Source organism: Mauremys reevesii, linkage group 1, assembly GCF_016161935.1.
Source record: "Mauremys reevesii isolate NIE-2019 linkage group 1, ASM1616193v1, whole genome shotgun sequence".
In the NCBI taxonomy this organism is placed as follows: Eukaryota; Metazoa; Chordata; order Testudines; family Geoemydidae; genus Mauremys; species Mauremys reevesii.
This window is the reverse complement of record NC_052623.1, coordinates 114,014,387-114,029,041: the sequence shown is the minus strand read 5'-3', so window position 1 is coordinate 114,029,041 and position 14,655 is coordinate 114,014,387. Positions and strand designations below refer to the sequence as shown.

At 40.4% G+C, this 14,655-nt stretch overlaps 1 protein-coding gene across 4 annotated transcripts in view; it reads left to right on the top strand.

Moving 5' to 3' along the window:
- The window catches only part of GRTP1 (growth hormone regulated TBC protein 1), a 75,913-nt gene extending 62,117 nt beyond the window's left edge, over positions 1–13,796 (top strand). For all 4 annotated transcript variants that reach the window (XM_039518734.1, XM_039518747.1, XM_039518742.1 and 1 more), the window contains exons 6-8: positions 5,774–5,946; positions 6,782–6,967; positions 13,316–13,796. In XM_039518734.1, coding sequence (XP_039374668.1) covers positions 5,774–5,946; positions 6,782–6,967; positions 13,316–13,420 — 464 coding nt within the window. In that variant the 3' untranslated portion in view covers positions 13,421–13,796. The remainder of the gene's footprint in view (positions 1–5,773; positions 5,947–6,781; positions 6,968–13,315) is intronic.
- The last annotated feature ends 859 nt before the right edge of the window (positions 13,797–14,655 follow it).

The window sequence follows — 14,655 nt, the reverse complement described above, 5'->3', positions numbered from 1 at the left end:
TATAAATGTTTTTTATATATGTGGTGCTTTTTATTTTTGGATCTTCTTAATCTATTTGTAACTGAGAACAAGGTCATAGAGTCCTTACAATCTTTATCCTTTTTTCCTGCAAATCTCATTACTGCTCTATAGCACTAGCAGGCAATTCCATCTTCAGCAACTTTGTATTGGACACATTACTTGTAGGATTCAAGTAAACACAAATGGTTATGATAGGGACAGATGAAATACAATTTAAAGCAGGTTTCCACTGTTTTGTAAATTCTTAACTGGACTAGAACATTTTGCAATTTAAAAAAAAAATTTTTTTTGATAGTTCACCATACCCCAGGATTAACACGACCACTTAAAAAAAATAGCTTGGGACCATCCCTTGTTCTCTGAGCTAAGGGGTGAAAGCATTATTTAAAAGTGATCTCTCTCTCTTAAATGTATGTCTAAATACACATACCAGCAGCATATAGTAATGGTAAAATGTGTGGGAAGTTTGTGAAGATGGTTTCAACATTTTTTTTATTACTCATAAAAATCTTTATCCTGAGAAGTGATGAGCCCCACAACTCCCATTAACTCCAATGGAGCAACGGGAACTCAGCAGTTCTCAGGATCAGTACTTTATATCTTTGATTAAGAACAGATGCTGCATGAAGTGGATGGCTCTGTGTTTGATCACTGTGAATGAAGTGAACTTGGGTGCCGTCTTGACAATTGGGAGCACTATACTACATCATAACTTTAAGATTAGCAGCTTCTGATGGTGGTTTCAAGTCAAACAGTCAGTAAAAATTACCTAAATTAGTAATGAGATACTTGCAGTAAGTAATGAAAAGAGAGAAGCTATTAGACAAAATGGGGAAAGAGCTGGCTAAGATCTGTTTAACCTGAAGGCATTAAAATCAAATTGGTCTACACCCTAGAGTACTACAGGAACTACTAGTATTTGCAGTGTTGGAACCATGAACTCCTGGAGGACAAGTGAGGTCCCAGAGGGCTGGAAAAAAGGGTCAACATCATGTCTGTATTTTAAGATGAGTTGGGAGAATGAATTGCAGATCAGTAAATTTAACTTCAAACCAAGTAAATTCCTAGAATTGTTAATAAAGCGATGAATTTGTCAGCACCTAAAGGGGAAATGTTGAAAAATAATAGACGACATCATCTAATAAATTTTACCATGCAACTTACTTTCTTTCATGTGAAAATTTAGTGGATAAAGAACCCAGATGGCCTAGTATGTCTTTGTCTTCCAAAGACCTATCAAGATTAATTCTCCTCATGAAATTACACCATATGCTAATAAAAAAAAAAATCTAACATAGTATAATTAGTGTCTGTATCAAACTGGGAGGAGATTTTGACTGAGGTCATTCTGGTCATTTGCTAATCAATATTTTTGTAAACGACTTATAGGGCAAATAAGAGAGTATGCTAAAGAAATTTGGAAGTATAAAGCTAGGAGGAATTTCAAATACTTTGGAGTACAATATTAACATATGGAAGGATAATAAACTTTAAAAAGAGTTTAACATCAGTTACATTGGTTATGGGTAAATATAAATGATTCTTACAGGAAGGAATAAGATGATATATAATGGGGTAATATGGGTAGTTGTACACAGAAAGATTAAATATTTTAGTGAGTGGTATATTGATGATTCATTAATATTTTTGTCAAAATAGTACTGGGGGGGGGTGCAGAAAGACACGTTATATTGCCTTTTATAAATAGTAGTGTCCTGCTTATAAACTGTAATTTGCTTTCATTGAAATACTGTTTACTTTTTTTTTTTTTTTTTTTTTTAAGTCTTGGGGAGAGTTCAGAGCGAAGCAGCAAATTATAGAAAGTTTGGGAAATAAGGCACATGGGGAAAAGTTAAGAGAAATGGAGAAGAGACCGAACTCTTAAAAACATGTGACGGGATGTTTACAGAAAAGGCCAGGGATGAATATAACCTTTTCCAGAGGGTTTGGCTGGAGAGTCTTGCCCGCATGCTCGGGGTTCAGCTGACCCGCCCATATGGGGGGTTGGGAAAATTTTTCCCCCCAGGAAGATTGGCAATGGCCCTGGAGGTTTTTCGCCTCCTCCCCATGGGGGGGGGGGGTCGCTTGCTAAGGAGTGGGTGGATCGGCTTATGTGGCCTGCATCTTGCAGGAGGTCAGACTAGATGATCATAATGGTCCCTTCTGATCTTGAATTCTATGATTCTATGAATTCTCATTAGTAAACAATGCCAAAATAGAGCAATTTAGGTTAAATATTGGAATTTTTATAACCATGAAAACAGTTAAGCACTGGAACAAGCTGCAGAGGGTTGGAAAATCACCTTCACTGTGGTGAGACTAGATGCCCATCTGTCAAAGATGGCATGGACAATGAGATTAATCCTGCTGTGATGCAAAAAGGTCATTTGAGTACAGAAGACCTGCTACAGGTCCTCTGTGACCCAAATGATTCTGTGAAAACCAAAGACATTTCGTATGGAGCATCTGTGGCTGCATAGTCCAGTTGGCTATATGCGGAGACCTCTCTCTACTCTGTGGTCGCTAAAGTTCACCTATAGAATTTAGGCTTTACTGTGACAAACTGCTGTTTATTTTAATGCCGTATCTTTTTAGAATTAGAATGTTAACATCAAAGCAGGGTGGATTTGATTTGATTTAAATCATGCTTTAAATCACTAGTCAGGAAGACTCCATTTTAATCATGGATTTCTACATTAAAGTGCATTCTTGTTGGTTGTTATAACCTTAACACACATTCTTCACAACTCAGAGATAGATGAGACCCAAACTGGCCATCATAGGTTTTCCCTTCTAGTGAGAGAATGGTATGGTAGATCTCAAATCAATGAAGGCTACACTCAAAGACCTCAAGACTTCTGGAATATGCTGCTCAAACAGTTTCACTTTTGTTTCCACTGCCTGTCCCTCCTTTCTCACATTTATCTCCAGACTTCTTCTCCTTGTCCAGTTTTATTCCGCCCCCAACAATCTTCTATTCATTGAACTTTCTGAAACGTTGCCCTTTTAGAGAGAGGTAAGGGACTGCAGAAAGTCAATAGGGTTGAGGTCTGTTATTTCTCACCTCTATTTATTTTATTTTATTTTATTTAACAACATTTTTGCTGTTAACAAGCATGTTATCTCTGGAGACACAAATCCACAGTTTGAGAACTGCAAAACTAAGCATCTCTGATGGTATCTTCTAGACTGAGCACTGAGTCCCATTGGGTAGATAGAAAGATTAACCTAAATAATCTATACAGAAGCCCCTGGAACCCCATAAAATTGGGTCCCTAATCCAGGTACTGTTGGAACTCATTTACAAAACTTTTCTAAAACATTACATGAATATATTGTCTCATACTATAGAATTAGAATTTATAATCCCTATTCCATGATGAGATATCTTTGAGCTATAATGTATCTTAATTAAAACTATTTTATCAAAAAAATCATTGATTTTTATCCACCCTGCATCAAAGCTATATTTTCACCAACCTATTACATTTGTCATAAAAATCACTGTAAATGACTGAAAATCTGTAGGTAGGTTTTTTACATAAGGAACTTTCAGGAACACTTCTGGGTTGTACTTGAATACTGTGCTCCCAATTTTGATATATAAAAAATAAATACCTTAGTCCCTGAAACTTCAAGTATATGCTTTTCTTTTCTGTATTGGCTATAATATCCTGGAAAAGGGATAATCTATGATACAAGTCTGTTTAAAAATATGAATCTTTATTTTTTTCAGTTGTCTTGCAACCCTCTCTTCATTTTACATTTAATATTCCATTTCTGCTTATGAAGGCCAGCATGGAAACTGTTACATTAGGAACAACCAGGCTGCCCTAGTTAGAAAAGGAAGACACTGCTCAGCCATGTAGCACTGTTATGTAACAGTTTAGTTATAGTTTATAATATATTTTTAATCTAAACAAGGCTTTCCTGCAACTGTTTAATCAGCATTTTATAATTCAGACGACCCAGTAGCTGAGGAATGACTTATCTAACTTTACTCTGGTATTTCTAATAAGTTGGGTTGGTGGCCTGACACACTCACTGAGATCCTGACATTCCTTTTGTTGCAGTACCATAAAGATTGAAAAGAGCAGCTGCTGTTGATTTCAGCATATCAGATGATCACAGCAATACATAGCAGAGAGCATGTGGAACTTCAGTACCACTACACTCTCCAGTGTTTAGAGTCTATTTAATGTTCCTGTATCTCAAACTTGCTCAAAAAGAGAAGTTGCTTTGTGTTTAATTGCTTGGGGCGGGTTGCTTGTTTTCCTGCTTCCTTTTCCCATTGCTAAAGTGCTTATTTCTTTTCTTTGAAGTAGCATTTTTTAAATTCCTGGTTTACAGAAAACTAATGCTTCTGTACATTTGAGTGTTTTGATTTATTTTCTTTACCTATGTTCCAAGTCACAAAAGTTGCAAACGACTCAGAGAAAACATGAAGGAAGAGAACTGTTATATTGACTGTTTGTCTGTGCTAAGACTTGATGCTTTTTACATTCCTTTTTACTCCACTCTGGCAGCTGGAATTTTCAGAGGCGTCCATATACATCTTACTGACTGTTTTGTTTCAGTACTCAGAGCTTTCCTATGGCTGATCCTAGAGTGGAGGCTGAAGGGATGTATATAGTAGCAATAATACAAAGGGATAAAGCTTTCTGCAGAAGCAGGTGAATTTTGGGTGAGAAGGAAGAAACTATAGATTACAAATAAAGGGCTAGAGTCCGAAAGGTAGTGTGTTGTGCTTTGTAGTGCCATGAGAGTGGTTCTGGAAGTTGGATATGAGAAATGTAGAGAGAAATATTATTGGGTTGCAAGCAGGGGAGGATGAGGTTGTTTGTGTAAGTCTTTGTAAAGTGTCTAGCACACACTTTAAACTTAATAATAAAATCTCCATTATAGTTTGCTATTCTAGAATTCAGATTTCTGCAGGTGGAAATTTGTGGTGTTCCTCTGCTGCCTCTGAGCTTCTCAAGGATACTTAGAAATCTACTGTGTAGGGGCTGATAGGGTTATAAAATTATTTAAGGCTAGTGGGTTTTCCCCCCCCTTATTACTTCATTTTCACTTAAACCATCTCTGTCCTTGTCCTGTGTGTTTGTGAGTCTTGGCAGAGACCAACAAAAATGACATGAAGACTTAACTATCAGTCCTCTTATCCCATGAAGTTGTAAGTGAAGGCACAGTGAGATGCTTGCATTACCAGTTGGTGCGCTTGTTTTGCGCTATGAGTGAATAATACTAATAACTTAGGTCTTGTTAGACCCGTGCCTATGAACACTAACTCTCTTTAATACAATAGACACACACACACGTATGTGTCTGCATATGTGCATACAGGCTTTTTTAGGTTTCTCGTTTAGATGGGGTAGCTACCACCCCCCACATTGGCTTTAACTGCGCCTTCTGCTTGGATTGGGAACGATCAGCTCTGGCTGAGGTTGCAAAAACATTTAGCAAAGCTGAGGAATGAACTGTTAGGGAGTTGGGATAGGGAGGTGGTTGTGGCAGACTTGCAGGAAGTAATTTTTTGTGTGGAGGGATCAGAGGTTGCTGAGGCAGAGTTGATGAGCGGAGGATGCAAATACCCTTGTTTCTCAGTGTAATTTATTTAACTCATGTGCTCAGGGCTCAAATGGTTAAAGTGAGTTACAACTTCAGTACCTTAAACTTTACAGGAAATTTACAAATTAATGTTATGGAGTTTTCAAACTGGTTTCTGACAAATTTTTGTTTTCTTCCTCTAAAGATTATTATAGTCCAGCAATGATGGGGTTGAAGACCGATCAGGAGGTCCTTGGAGAACTTGTGAGAAAGAAAGTTCCAGCAGTGGCAGAGTTAATGGATAGACATGGTGTCATGTGGACTCTGATAGTGTCACGCTGGTTTATATGCTTGTTTATTGACATTCTTCCAGTAGAGGTAAGTATAACTTGAAGATATTTTAATATACATGAGTGGAGAACAGGGGAGTTACGTGCAGTATTTTTTTAAAATGTCATATGCCCCTAGGTTACCGGTGTGTTATTCTCCTGCCTAAACGCATAGAGCTCTGTGAGAGAGAAACTAACGGGAAATGAAACAATGGCAAAGATAAGGGGTTATTATAAGGTATACCAAGAGTCCCCAGGAAATAATAGGGATACCATTAATTAGGGGAATACCCCTTGCTTGGCTCCACTACTCTGTCAAGTTTTATTCTTCCTGGACCAAAAACCCAGGGAGCATCAAGGAGACGCACACAAACAGAGCATGCTGCGAACAGGACAGTCTGCTTCCCACAGCTGAGGGGAATTTACCAAAGCTGGCAAGGAAAGATTTAGGATTAGTTAAGAGGATATATGCCATATAGACCCTTTGCTCTGTGAGCTGTGCACCTTCAGTGGATGAATAAATAAATAATGCTTTGTTTTGAAGAAGCTGGTTTTGAGTCACTAATCAATCCCTGTTGCAGGTTCCTGGAGGAATCACCGGTACCAAACCCAGTGGGCCTGTTGGGTTAATAAGGTGGGGAAATGGGCTACAGCTCAGAGATCCAGTCTAGAAGTAGTTAGACTGGGTTTCCACCCAGAGTGAAGTACAGCAAGCCAGTCCTTTGATCTGAGGGGTGTACTGAAGGAGGGACAAAAAGGGGTTTAAGGTGTGATTTGCCTGGTAACTGATATGTTAGATCATTATCCCACTGATAATGCCTTAATAATCATTACTGACTACAAAGCAGCAAGGTAACCTTTCTAACAGCTTTCTTCTTCTACAGACTGTTCTCCGAATTTGGGACTGTATATTCTATGAGGGATCAAAAATCATCTTTCGTGTGGCCTTAGCATTAATTAAGCAACACCAAGCTTTTATTTTGGAAGCCACAAATCTCCCTGACATTTGTGATAAGTTTAAGCAGATCACCAGAGGGACATTTGTAACAGAGTGCCACACCTTTATGCAGGTAAGTGTTTCCAGTTTACAGTGCAGAACAGGTAAAAGTTATGAAACCAAATAGACTTTGAAAGGCCCAAAAGGTGACTAAAATTTGAGTTGAGTCCATGTGCATTTTCAAAAGGCTGAACAGCACTTCTGGTATAAATCAACTTTTGTACTTGGCAATGTACTTGTCTTAAACTTTAAGAAGCTATTTTAAAGAAATGACCTATAAACCTATATGTAACTACCATTCATTTACATCACCTGCATTATACTAAATGAGATTCCTCCCACTCTGTGCCAATGTGAGCCGACAAATATGGATGGCAAAACCCCCAAACAATTCAGTAAATTGTGGGTTGATTCTGTTTTGATTTCTGTAAATATTCCAAGCAAATGAGTTTTCAGTGGTGAATTTTACGTTACCGCTCCAGAATGATCAAAGAGAAATTTTTATTTTTTTCCACAAGCATTCACACCACCAATATGATTCCAAAAATACACTTAGTCAAGGAACAAAACCATACCACCACGTGGTCTGTCCATTCAAAATGGCTGGCGTTTAGAACGTAAAATCTCTCAACAAACTGCTCATATGCTGCAGACCAAGGATTATTCTTGGAAATTGTCAATGTAAGTCAGGGATGTCCAGAGCTTTGAATTTGCAGTTTTATAGAAGACTGAAACCTGAGTGAAGCAAATAAGCTCCAATAACAGAGATGCCACAAAATATTTTTTTTTAAATCATGAATGAGAAGAGGTTTGTTGTGAATTTTTCGCACCTCTGCTGTCAATCTCTCTGGGTACACTAATCACATCCTACCAATTTATGTATGTCCCCAGAACAATTCTGCATTTAAGACAGAGTTCAGAGCCCAATGCCCAGTTCTCTTCCCAATTTTCTCACCGACTTCCCTTGGACAAGTCACTTAAACTGTTGCTTGGTTTTCCCATCTGTAAAAATGGGGACAACAAAGTTTAATTTATTTGCGTTTGTGAGGCACTTGGATAATGTGGTGGGGTAAGCACCACAGAAATGCTCATAAATAAATACAATTTAGTTTTTAAGGAAGCGAAAGACCAAAATCTAAATGAAAGTTCCTGAGTCATTCACTGACTCCCACAAACACTTTTGTCCAGCAATGCTGCAGAATAATCTTGTTAAAAACATTGCCGTTGGGAAGTGATATTAGCAGCCTTTCCAGCTGCCTTGAGAATATCACTGCAGAGAGAGGTAGAAGCACGTGTCAGTACTGAAATATTTGTTGTCCTTTTTATCCCCTCTTCATTGGTAACTGTATAGATTTCAATAGAGGAATACACCTCTACCCCGATATAACGCTGTCCTCGGGAGCCAAAAAAATCTTACTGCGTTATAGGTGAAACAGTGTTACATCGAACTTGCTTTGATCTGCCAGAGTTCGCAGCCCTCCCCTCCCCCCTGGAGCACTGCTTTACCACATTATATCTGAATTCATGTTATATCGGGTCACATTATATTGGGATAGAGGTGTATTATACCCTGTGTTTGGAGGGCTCCCTGGAGTGGGTGATCTAAGGAAAGCTACCTAATCATCCTCACTTTTGCTGTAGGAAAAATTAGCCATGTTGCTGTTTGTGTCACGTCTGTCCTCTGGAGTTGCTTATTTAGTTGGGATGAACTGGCTCTTAAGACACTATAATTACCTCTAAGTATTTAAATTAGGCCCTTGCACTGCCATTGTCACAAGTGCTTGGTTTTTTAAGTAATGTAGACCCTGCAGTAGTAGATTCAGTGGCAGTTCAATGCTTTAAATATATTTGTATGATTGTGTACATTACATTCCACTTTAGGGATGTGTGTGCGTGCCCACTGCACTCAAGTGAGAGACTTTCACCAGCAGTACCACTAGGTGGTGCATGCACTCCTGCTCTCCTCATATGCCCTGCTGAGAGCATAAAAGGAATGTGTCCACCGCCTCCCTCTCACTTCCTTCTTATCGCCCATGGCAAGAGTCTGAGCTCCCCAGTGCTTTACTAACAGTTCATCCAGCTTTCTAGGAATCTTTCTGTTTATACTTCTGTTTATAACAGTTGTTTATACTAGTGTTAGTTTAGTTAGTTCTTAGTTTTAGTTTAGCTAGTTTAGTTTTAGACTAACTCCTGGGAGTTTGTGAAGAAACCCATGGATTTCAAACCTTGTGCCATATGCAGGGCTGTGTTCCCTGTTATGGATAGACACAAAAGATGCTTAGGGGGAGAGCATATGAGGGACAAATGCCCAATTTGTACCTCCCTCCCCAGTAGAATGACAAAGCAGAGAGACTGCCATTTAAAAGTCCATCTGATGAAGGAGGCAATGAGACCTGTGCATCCAGTGTCAGAACCAGACCCTGACTATGAACAGACTCACTCCGAATCTCTTAAAAGTGCTTCTCCTCTGCGAGGAGAACCTTACTGTGTGGATGAGCTCTGACTAAATGATCATGAGAAACTGCTCTGGAAATGTCCAGGGTATCTGCTAAACAGCAGGAAAGATTCTACTGGGACCAAATGTTCTACTATGCCAAAAGTGGAAGAGATTTTCTGTTTGGGTGCGATCTCAGCACTTGTCACCCCATTGCATGGACACTAGTCATATACTATACCTCGTGGCTAAGAGGGGTGAAAACATTATCTAAGTAGTATCTGGCATTTCAGTTAGGTCTGTAAGAGTTTTACCTAGTGTCCTTATCTGTGGTTCATCCACCATTACAGGGTTTTTCTGTTTTTTTTTTTTTTCCCCTTTCCCTCTGTGTCCATATTTTTGATAGGTTTAGTCAATGTCTACCTTCCAGTATCTCACCCAATACCAGCATGGGGTCTTAACCTTGTCCTATCCAAATTAACGGGTTTCCCCATCTGAAACCATGGTGACTATACGACTCTCTCTGTTATCTTTGAAAATTGCATTCTAGTGGCAGTTATTTCTGCGGGAAGTGTTTCAGAGTTGGAAGCTCTGCTAGCCTTTTATAAGGATGAGGTTTCTCTCAGGCCACATCCTAAGTTCATGCCAAAGGTGATGTCAGCTTTCCACATGAACCAATCTGTTCAGTTTCTCGTCTTCTTTCCAAAACCATGCATCTAAAGCTATGGAAAAAAATTTACACCTTTAGATGTAAGTGTCTGGGGTGGACAGCAGCAGTTCCACCTCCTCAATCACCTGGCTCGGGGAGACCCGACTGTCCCCCTTGGAGGGCCAAAGTCGACGGTGCTGGCTCCAAAGTTCTTGGCACTGGGTGCTCCTCCCTGGGACGCGCACCATTGGCAGGCTCCGAAGGGGTGGGACTCGGATTTGGAGATCTGCTTCTTCCCTGCTTGTGGTGCCGCTTCTGCTACGGGGAATGGGACCAGTGCTGGTCCATTCCCGCTGGTGAGTGGCGGTGCCGCGGGTCTCTCCCACAGTCCTTCCGTGGTGCCGCTTCTGCCACTGCTGCGGGGGCATTGCACGCCGATGAGCTTGGTGCCGGGTCTTGCCGCGCCGATGTGGGTTGTGGTCTAAGTGCCTCCTCCATAAGGAGCTGCTTGAGATGAAAGTCTCACTCCTTTTTTTGTTCTGGAGCAAAATCCTTTACAAATCATGCACTTGTCTGCTTGGTGTGATTCACCCAGGCACTTTACACAAGCGTTGTGGGGGTCCCCGTCAGCATGGGCTTGTTACAGGACTTGCAGGGTTTGAACTCCTGGGACTTAGGCATACCCTGAGTCCCCAAGGGGAGAATGCGGTTGGGGTGGAGGGGAAAACCCCACTCCAACAGCTACCTGTTGTAACAACAGAAAACTATTGAAACTAAACTTGACTAGACTAGGGATAACTCTAAACTACAGTAAACGGAAAGGCTAGGGAAACGAGGAGAGCTTGCTATGCACGTCACAGCAGTTCCAACGACCGCCACTGGTGGTAAGAAAGAACTGAAGAGGTTCTGGGTCAGCAGGGTCATATATTGAGCACCATGGAGGTGCCATTCCAGAGGGCTCCACAGCCAATCCGATGGGTGCTGCTAGGGGAAAAACTTTCCGACAACTGTGCATACGGCACGTGCACACCTAATTGGAATTGCTATGAACAATCACTCGAAGAAGAAGAATGGCTTATTCTACCAGAGTTCAGTTTGCTTCTTCAGCTTTCCTGAGTAATGTACCATTACAGGCATCTGCATATCCGCAACCTGGTTGTCTTTGGACTCTTTGTTTCAAGGTGTTATCCCATCACTCAAGCCTCTTGAGACAATGCCAGCTTTGGCAAGTTAGTGCTGCAGTCTCTCTTCCAATGATCTGAAATCCCACCACCTGTTTAGTTAACTTTGTAACTTCCCAAAGTGAATATATATGTGCACAATACACCAAAAATGGTTACTTACCTGTACAGTAACTGTTATACTTTGAGATGTGTTGTGCATATACACCTTCCACAACCCTCCCTCCTTTCCCACTATTTTGGCCAGTGTTTCACAGGTGGTGAGAAGTAACAAACTGCCCCCCCTTATGCTCTTGGCTGGGTGCATGAGGAGAACAGGGGCGCATGTGCCACCTACTGGTACTGCTGGCAAAAGTCTGTGACTTGAGTGCATTGGGCACACAACTAACGTGTAACGAATACATGCAGAGCACATCTCAAAGAACAAGAGCTACTGCAGAGGAGTAGCTGTTTTTTATTTTGAGGTATAATGCCATACAAACGTCCTCACCATGGCGCTGAACAAAACTTGCAGCATGGTTTTTAAAGTTTACTTAGAGTTCATAGCTCAATTCTGTGGGCTTCTCATTTTTCCTTCTCCCTATTCAAAACAGGTAACTCTCTTTCTAAAGGAATACAATGCCATATCTCTGGCAAGCTTATAAATGACCCATTTGAACAGTTTGAAGGTTGATGTGGGCTATGAGACAAAAATTTTATTAAATAATATGTTTAAGCCAGCTCATGTTTGACTACTGTGTCTTTAAAGCTCACAGTGCAGTTGAAGCAACAACTATTGTGTATGTTTGCTAGCATATGAAATATTATTTCTGTCTAGAATCATGTTACGCCCCTTCTGTAACACTGTCTTTGCATAATACTTCCCTAAAAGTATAGTTTAGGGCAGGAGTAAATGTACAGGTGTTTTATAGTAAAAATGGGGTAGAAATGACATAGTGAAAAGATCTAAAATGAACCACGGAGCCCAGATTACTGTTTGTTTTTACATAAAATGGATTTGGTTTTATTTACAGTTTGGCTTTGGTGAATTTTAGATACATGTTCAAAAATCAAATGCACAGCTATCAGTTGGGGAATAATTGCTTGGGCGGTAATATTGCTGAAAAGGACTTGGGCGTTACAGTGGATCACACTGATATGAAACAACAATGTGCTACAGTTATGAAAAAGGCTAATATCGTTAGGAGAGTTGTATGTAAGACATGGGAAGTAATTGTCCCACTCTACTTGGCCCTGATCAGGCCTCAGCTGGAGTACTGTGTCCCATTCTAGGTGCCACACTTGAGGAAAGATATGGACAACTTGGAGATAGTCCAGAGGAGAGCAACAAAAAACGATAAAAGATTTAGAAAATCTGGGCACGTTTAGTCTTGATTAAAGACTGAGGGGATCCTGATAAGTCTTCAAATATGTTAAGGGCTGTTATAAAGAGGACATTGATCAGTTGCTCTCCATGTCCACTGAAGGTAGGACAAGAAGTAATGGGCTTAATGTGCAGGAAGAGAGATCTAGGTTAGATTTTTCCTAACTGTAAAGTAGTTAAGCTCTGGATTAGTCTTCCAAGAGATTTGTCATCACTGGAGATCTTTTAGAATAGGTTGGACAAACACCTGTCCTGGGTGGTTTCGGTTTATTTGGCTCAGTCTCAGTGCAGGGGGCGAAACTTGTGGATCTCTTGAGGTCCCTTCCAGCCTGACACATCTATGTTCAGTACTGAGCTACTCATCATAGAACCATTGAGAAACTTTATAGCGTCTGGCAGAATTACAGTGTGTAAAATAAAGGACAACATAATATGGTTTCAGTTGGCTTATTGTCTTACTACGGAACGTCTCTCAGAAGTAACTACATTATTTGGAATTTTATTTTCACACTTATCTTGAATGTTGCCACTAATTAAGATCTTCTGGATAACGGTGAGTGGTTTGGCCAGGAGACTTAGGTTCTGTTCCCAACTCTGCAGCTGATAATACTTACCCACCTTACAAAAGCACTCTGATCTATGGCTGAAGAGTCCTAAACAGTGCTATGTGCTGATATTTACAGTAGGGATCTAAGCATTTAATTAGTGCTCCTTTCATCGGTAGGTGAAATCTAGGAAGACTTTCATACACTTTGTCTGGGATCATGTTTTTAACTAACTATTCTTTGTTTTAGAAAATATTTACAGAACCTGGAAGCTTGTCCATGGCAACAGTTAACAAACTTCGAGAGACTTGTAGAGCAAAGCTGGTTGCTCAGGGATCAACCAACAATATTTAAACAGATGGACAGTTACCACAGAAATTAACACATTCCTCTACTTTAATTGCACTGACGGAAACCCAATTTCTAAACTTTCCATAAGTGTCAATTGACACTTGACCAATTTTTCCTGCCTTTCAAGTAAGTGTTGCAAACATTTTGTAATCTGTCAGTAATCTGGTAACTTGAACCTTTTACAAATGGTTTAGAATGTTATCAGAGTAGAATGTGACCAATGTGGGATACTTCTTTAAAAAATCACTACCCTTGTTTTTCTTCAGGGCATTTTGTAATGTCTGAGTAAATAGCTGGATAGAGCTGTATGTACAATTCTGTATATTAATCATAAAACCACAGCCATTTGTACAAAATAAATTCTATTTATTAGTTGAAATCTGTTTTATAGAGTTCAGTGTTCTTATATGTACCTTGGTATCTGACTCCCAGGGTCTGGGAGTGGCAGGCCTTCTCAGAAAATGAACAGCCCCACTATCTCAATCTTCCCCTAAGTATGAACTGCTCTTTGCTGCTTATCTTACCTGTACTTGCCACTACATGTCTGCTCACTGCTTCCCTCTGGACTACCTTCCTTTTCTCTTTTCTCACTCTTCCCTTGGTGCTGGCCTGCAATGAGTTGGCTGCTTCCTAGAAGCATTTAAAAAACTGAAATAGTCTCGCACCAATACATATCAATGGAGCAGTGGCCTGATATTTTCACCAGACCTTACCATTATTTAAATAGCTTTCAGCAATTTCGTAGGTACTTCAGACAAATAGGCATGCCCTCTACGCCAAAGAGCGGGAGGAAAGAGAGGGAGGAGAAATGGGGGGGTTGCAGTTGTAAAACAGTGAGGTTACTGGCCATTTGCAGCATGTTCTCTTATTACAAGAAGTTTCTATATGGTTGAGACAAAGTGGGAGGGGAGTGAGCGGTGGAAGAATGGGTGGGGGGCTGAACCGATAAGAGAGGAAAGGGTGGGAGTGAAGGACAGGAGTACACAGGCAGGCATAGAGACTGAAAGTCTGAACTCAAGAATAAGACACAGGGAAGGAATAGCAGCCTGCACTCAACCCTGGTGCTGTTAGCTAGGGACTGCAGTCCCACCTCTAGGTCACCGTAGGGGTAGGTTACATCACCCTTCTGAGGCTAGAGAGGGATAAGGTAGGGGGATGAATCACAGTAAAATAAGGAATAGTCACGCTCATGTTACTGTCACTGAGCTGTTACAACGGTCGCCCCCTAGGTGTGTGAT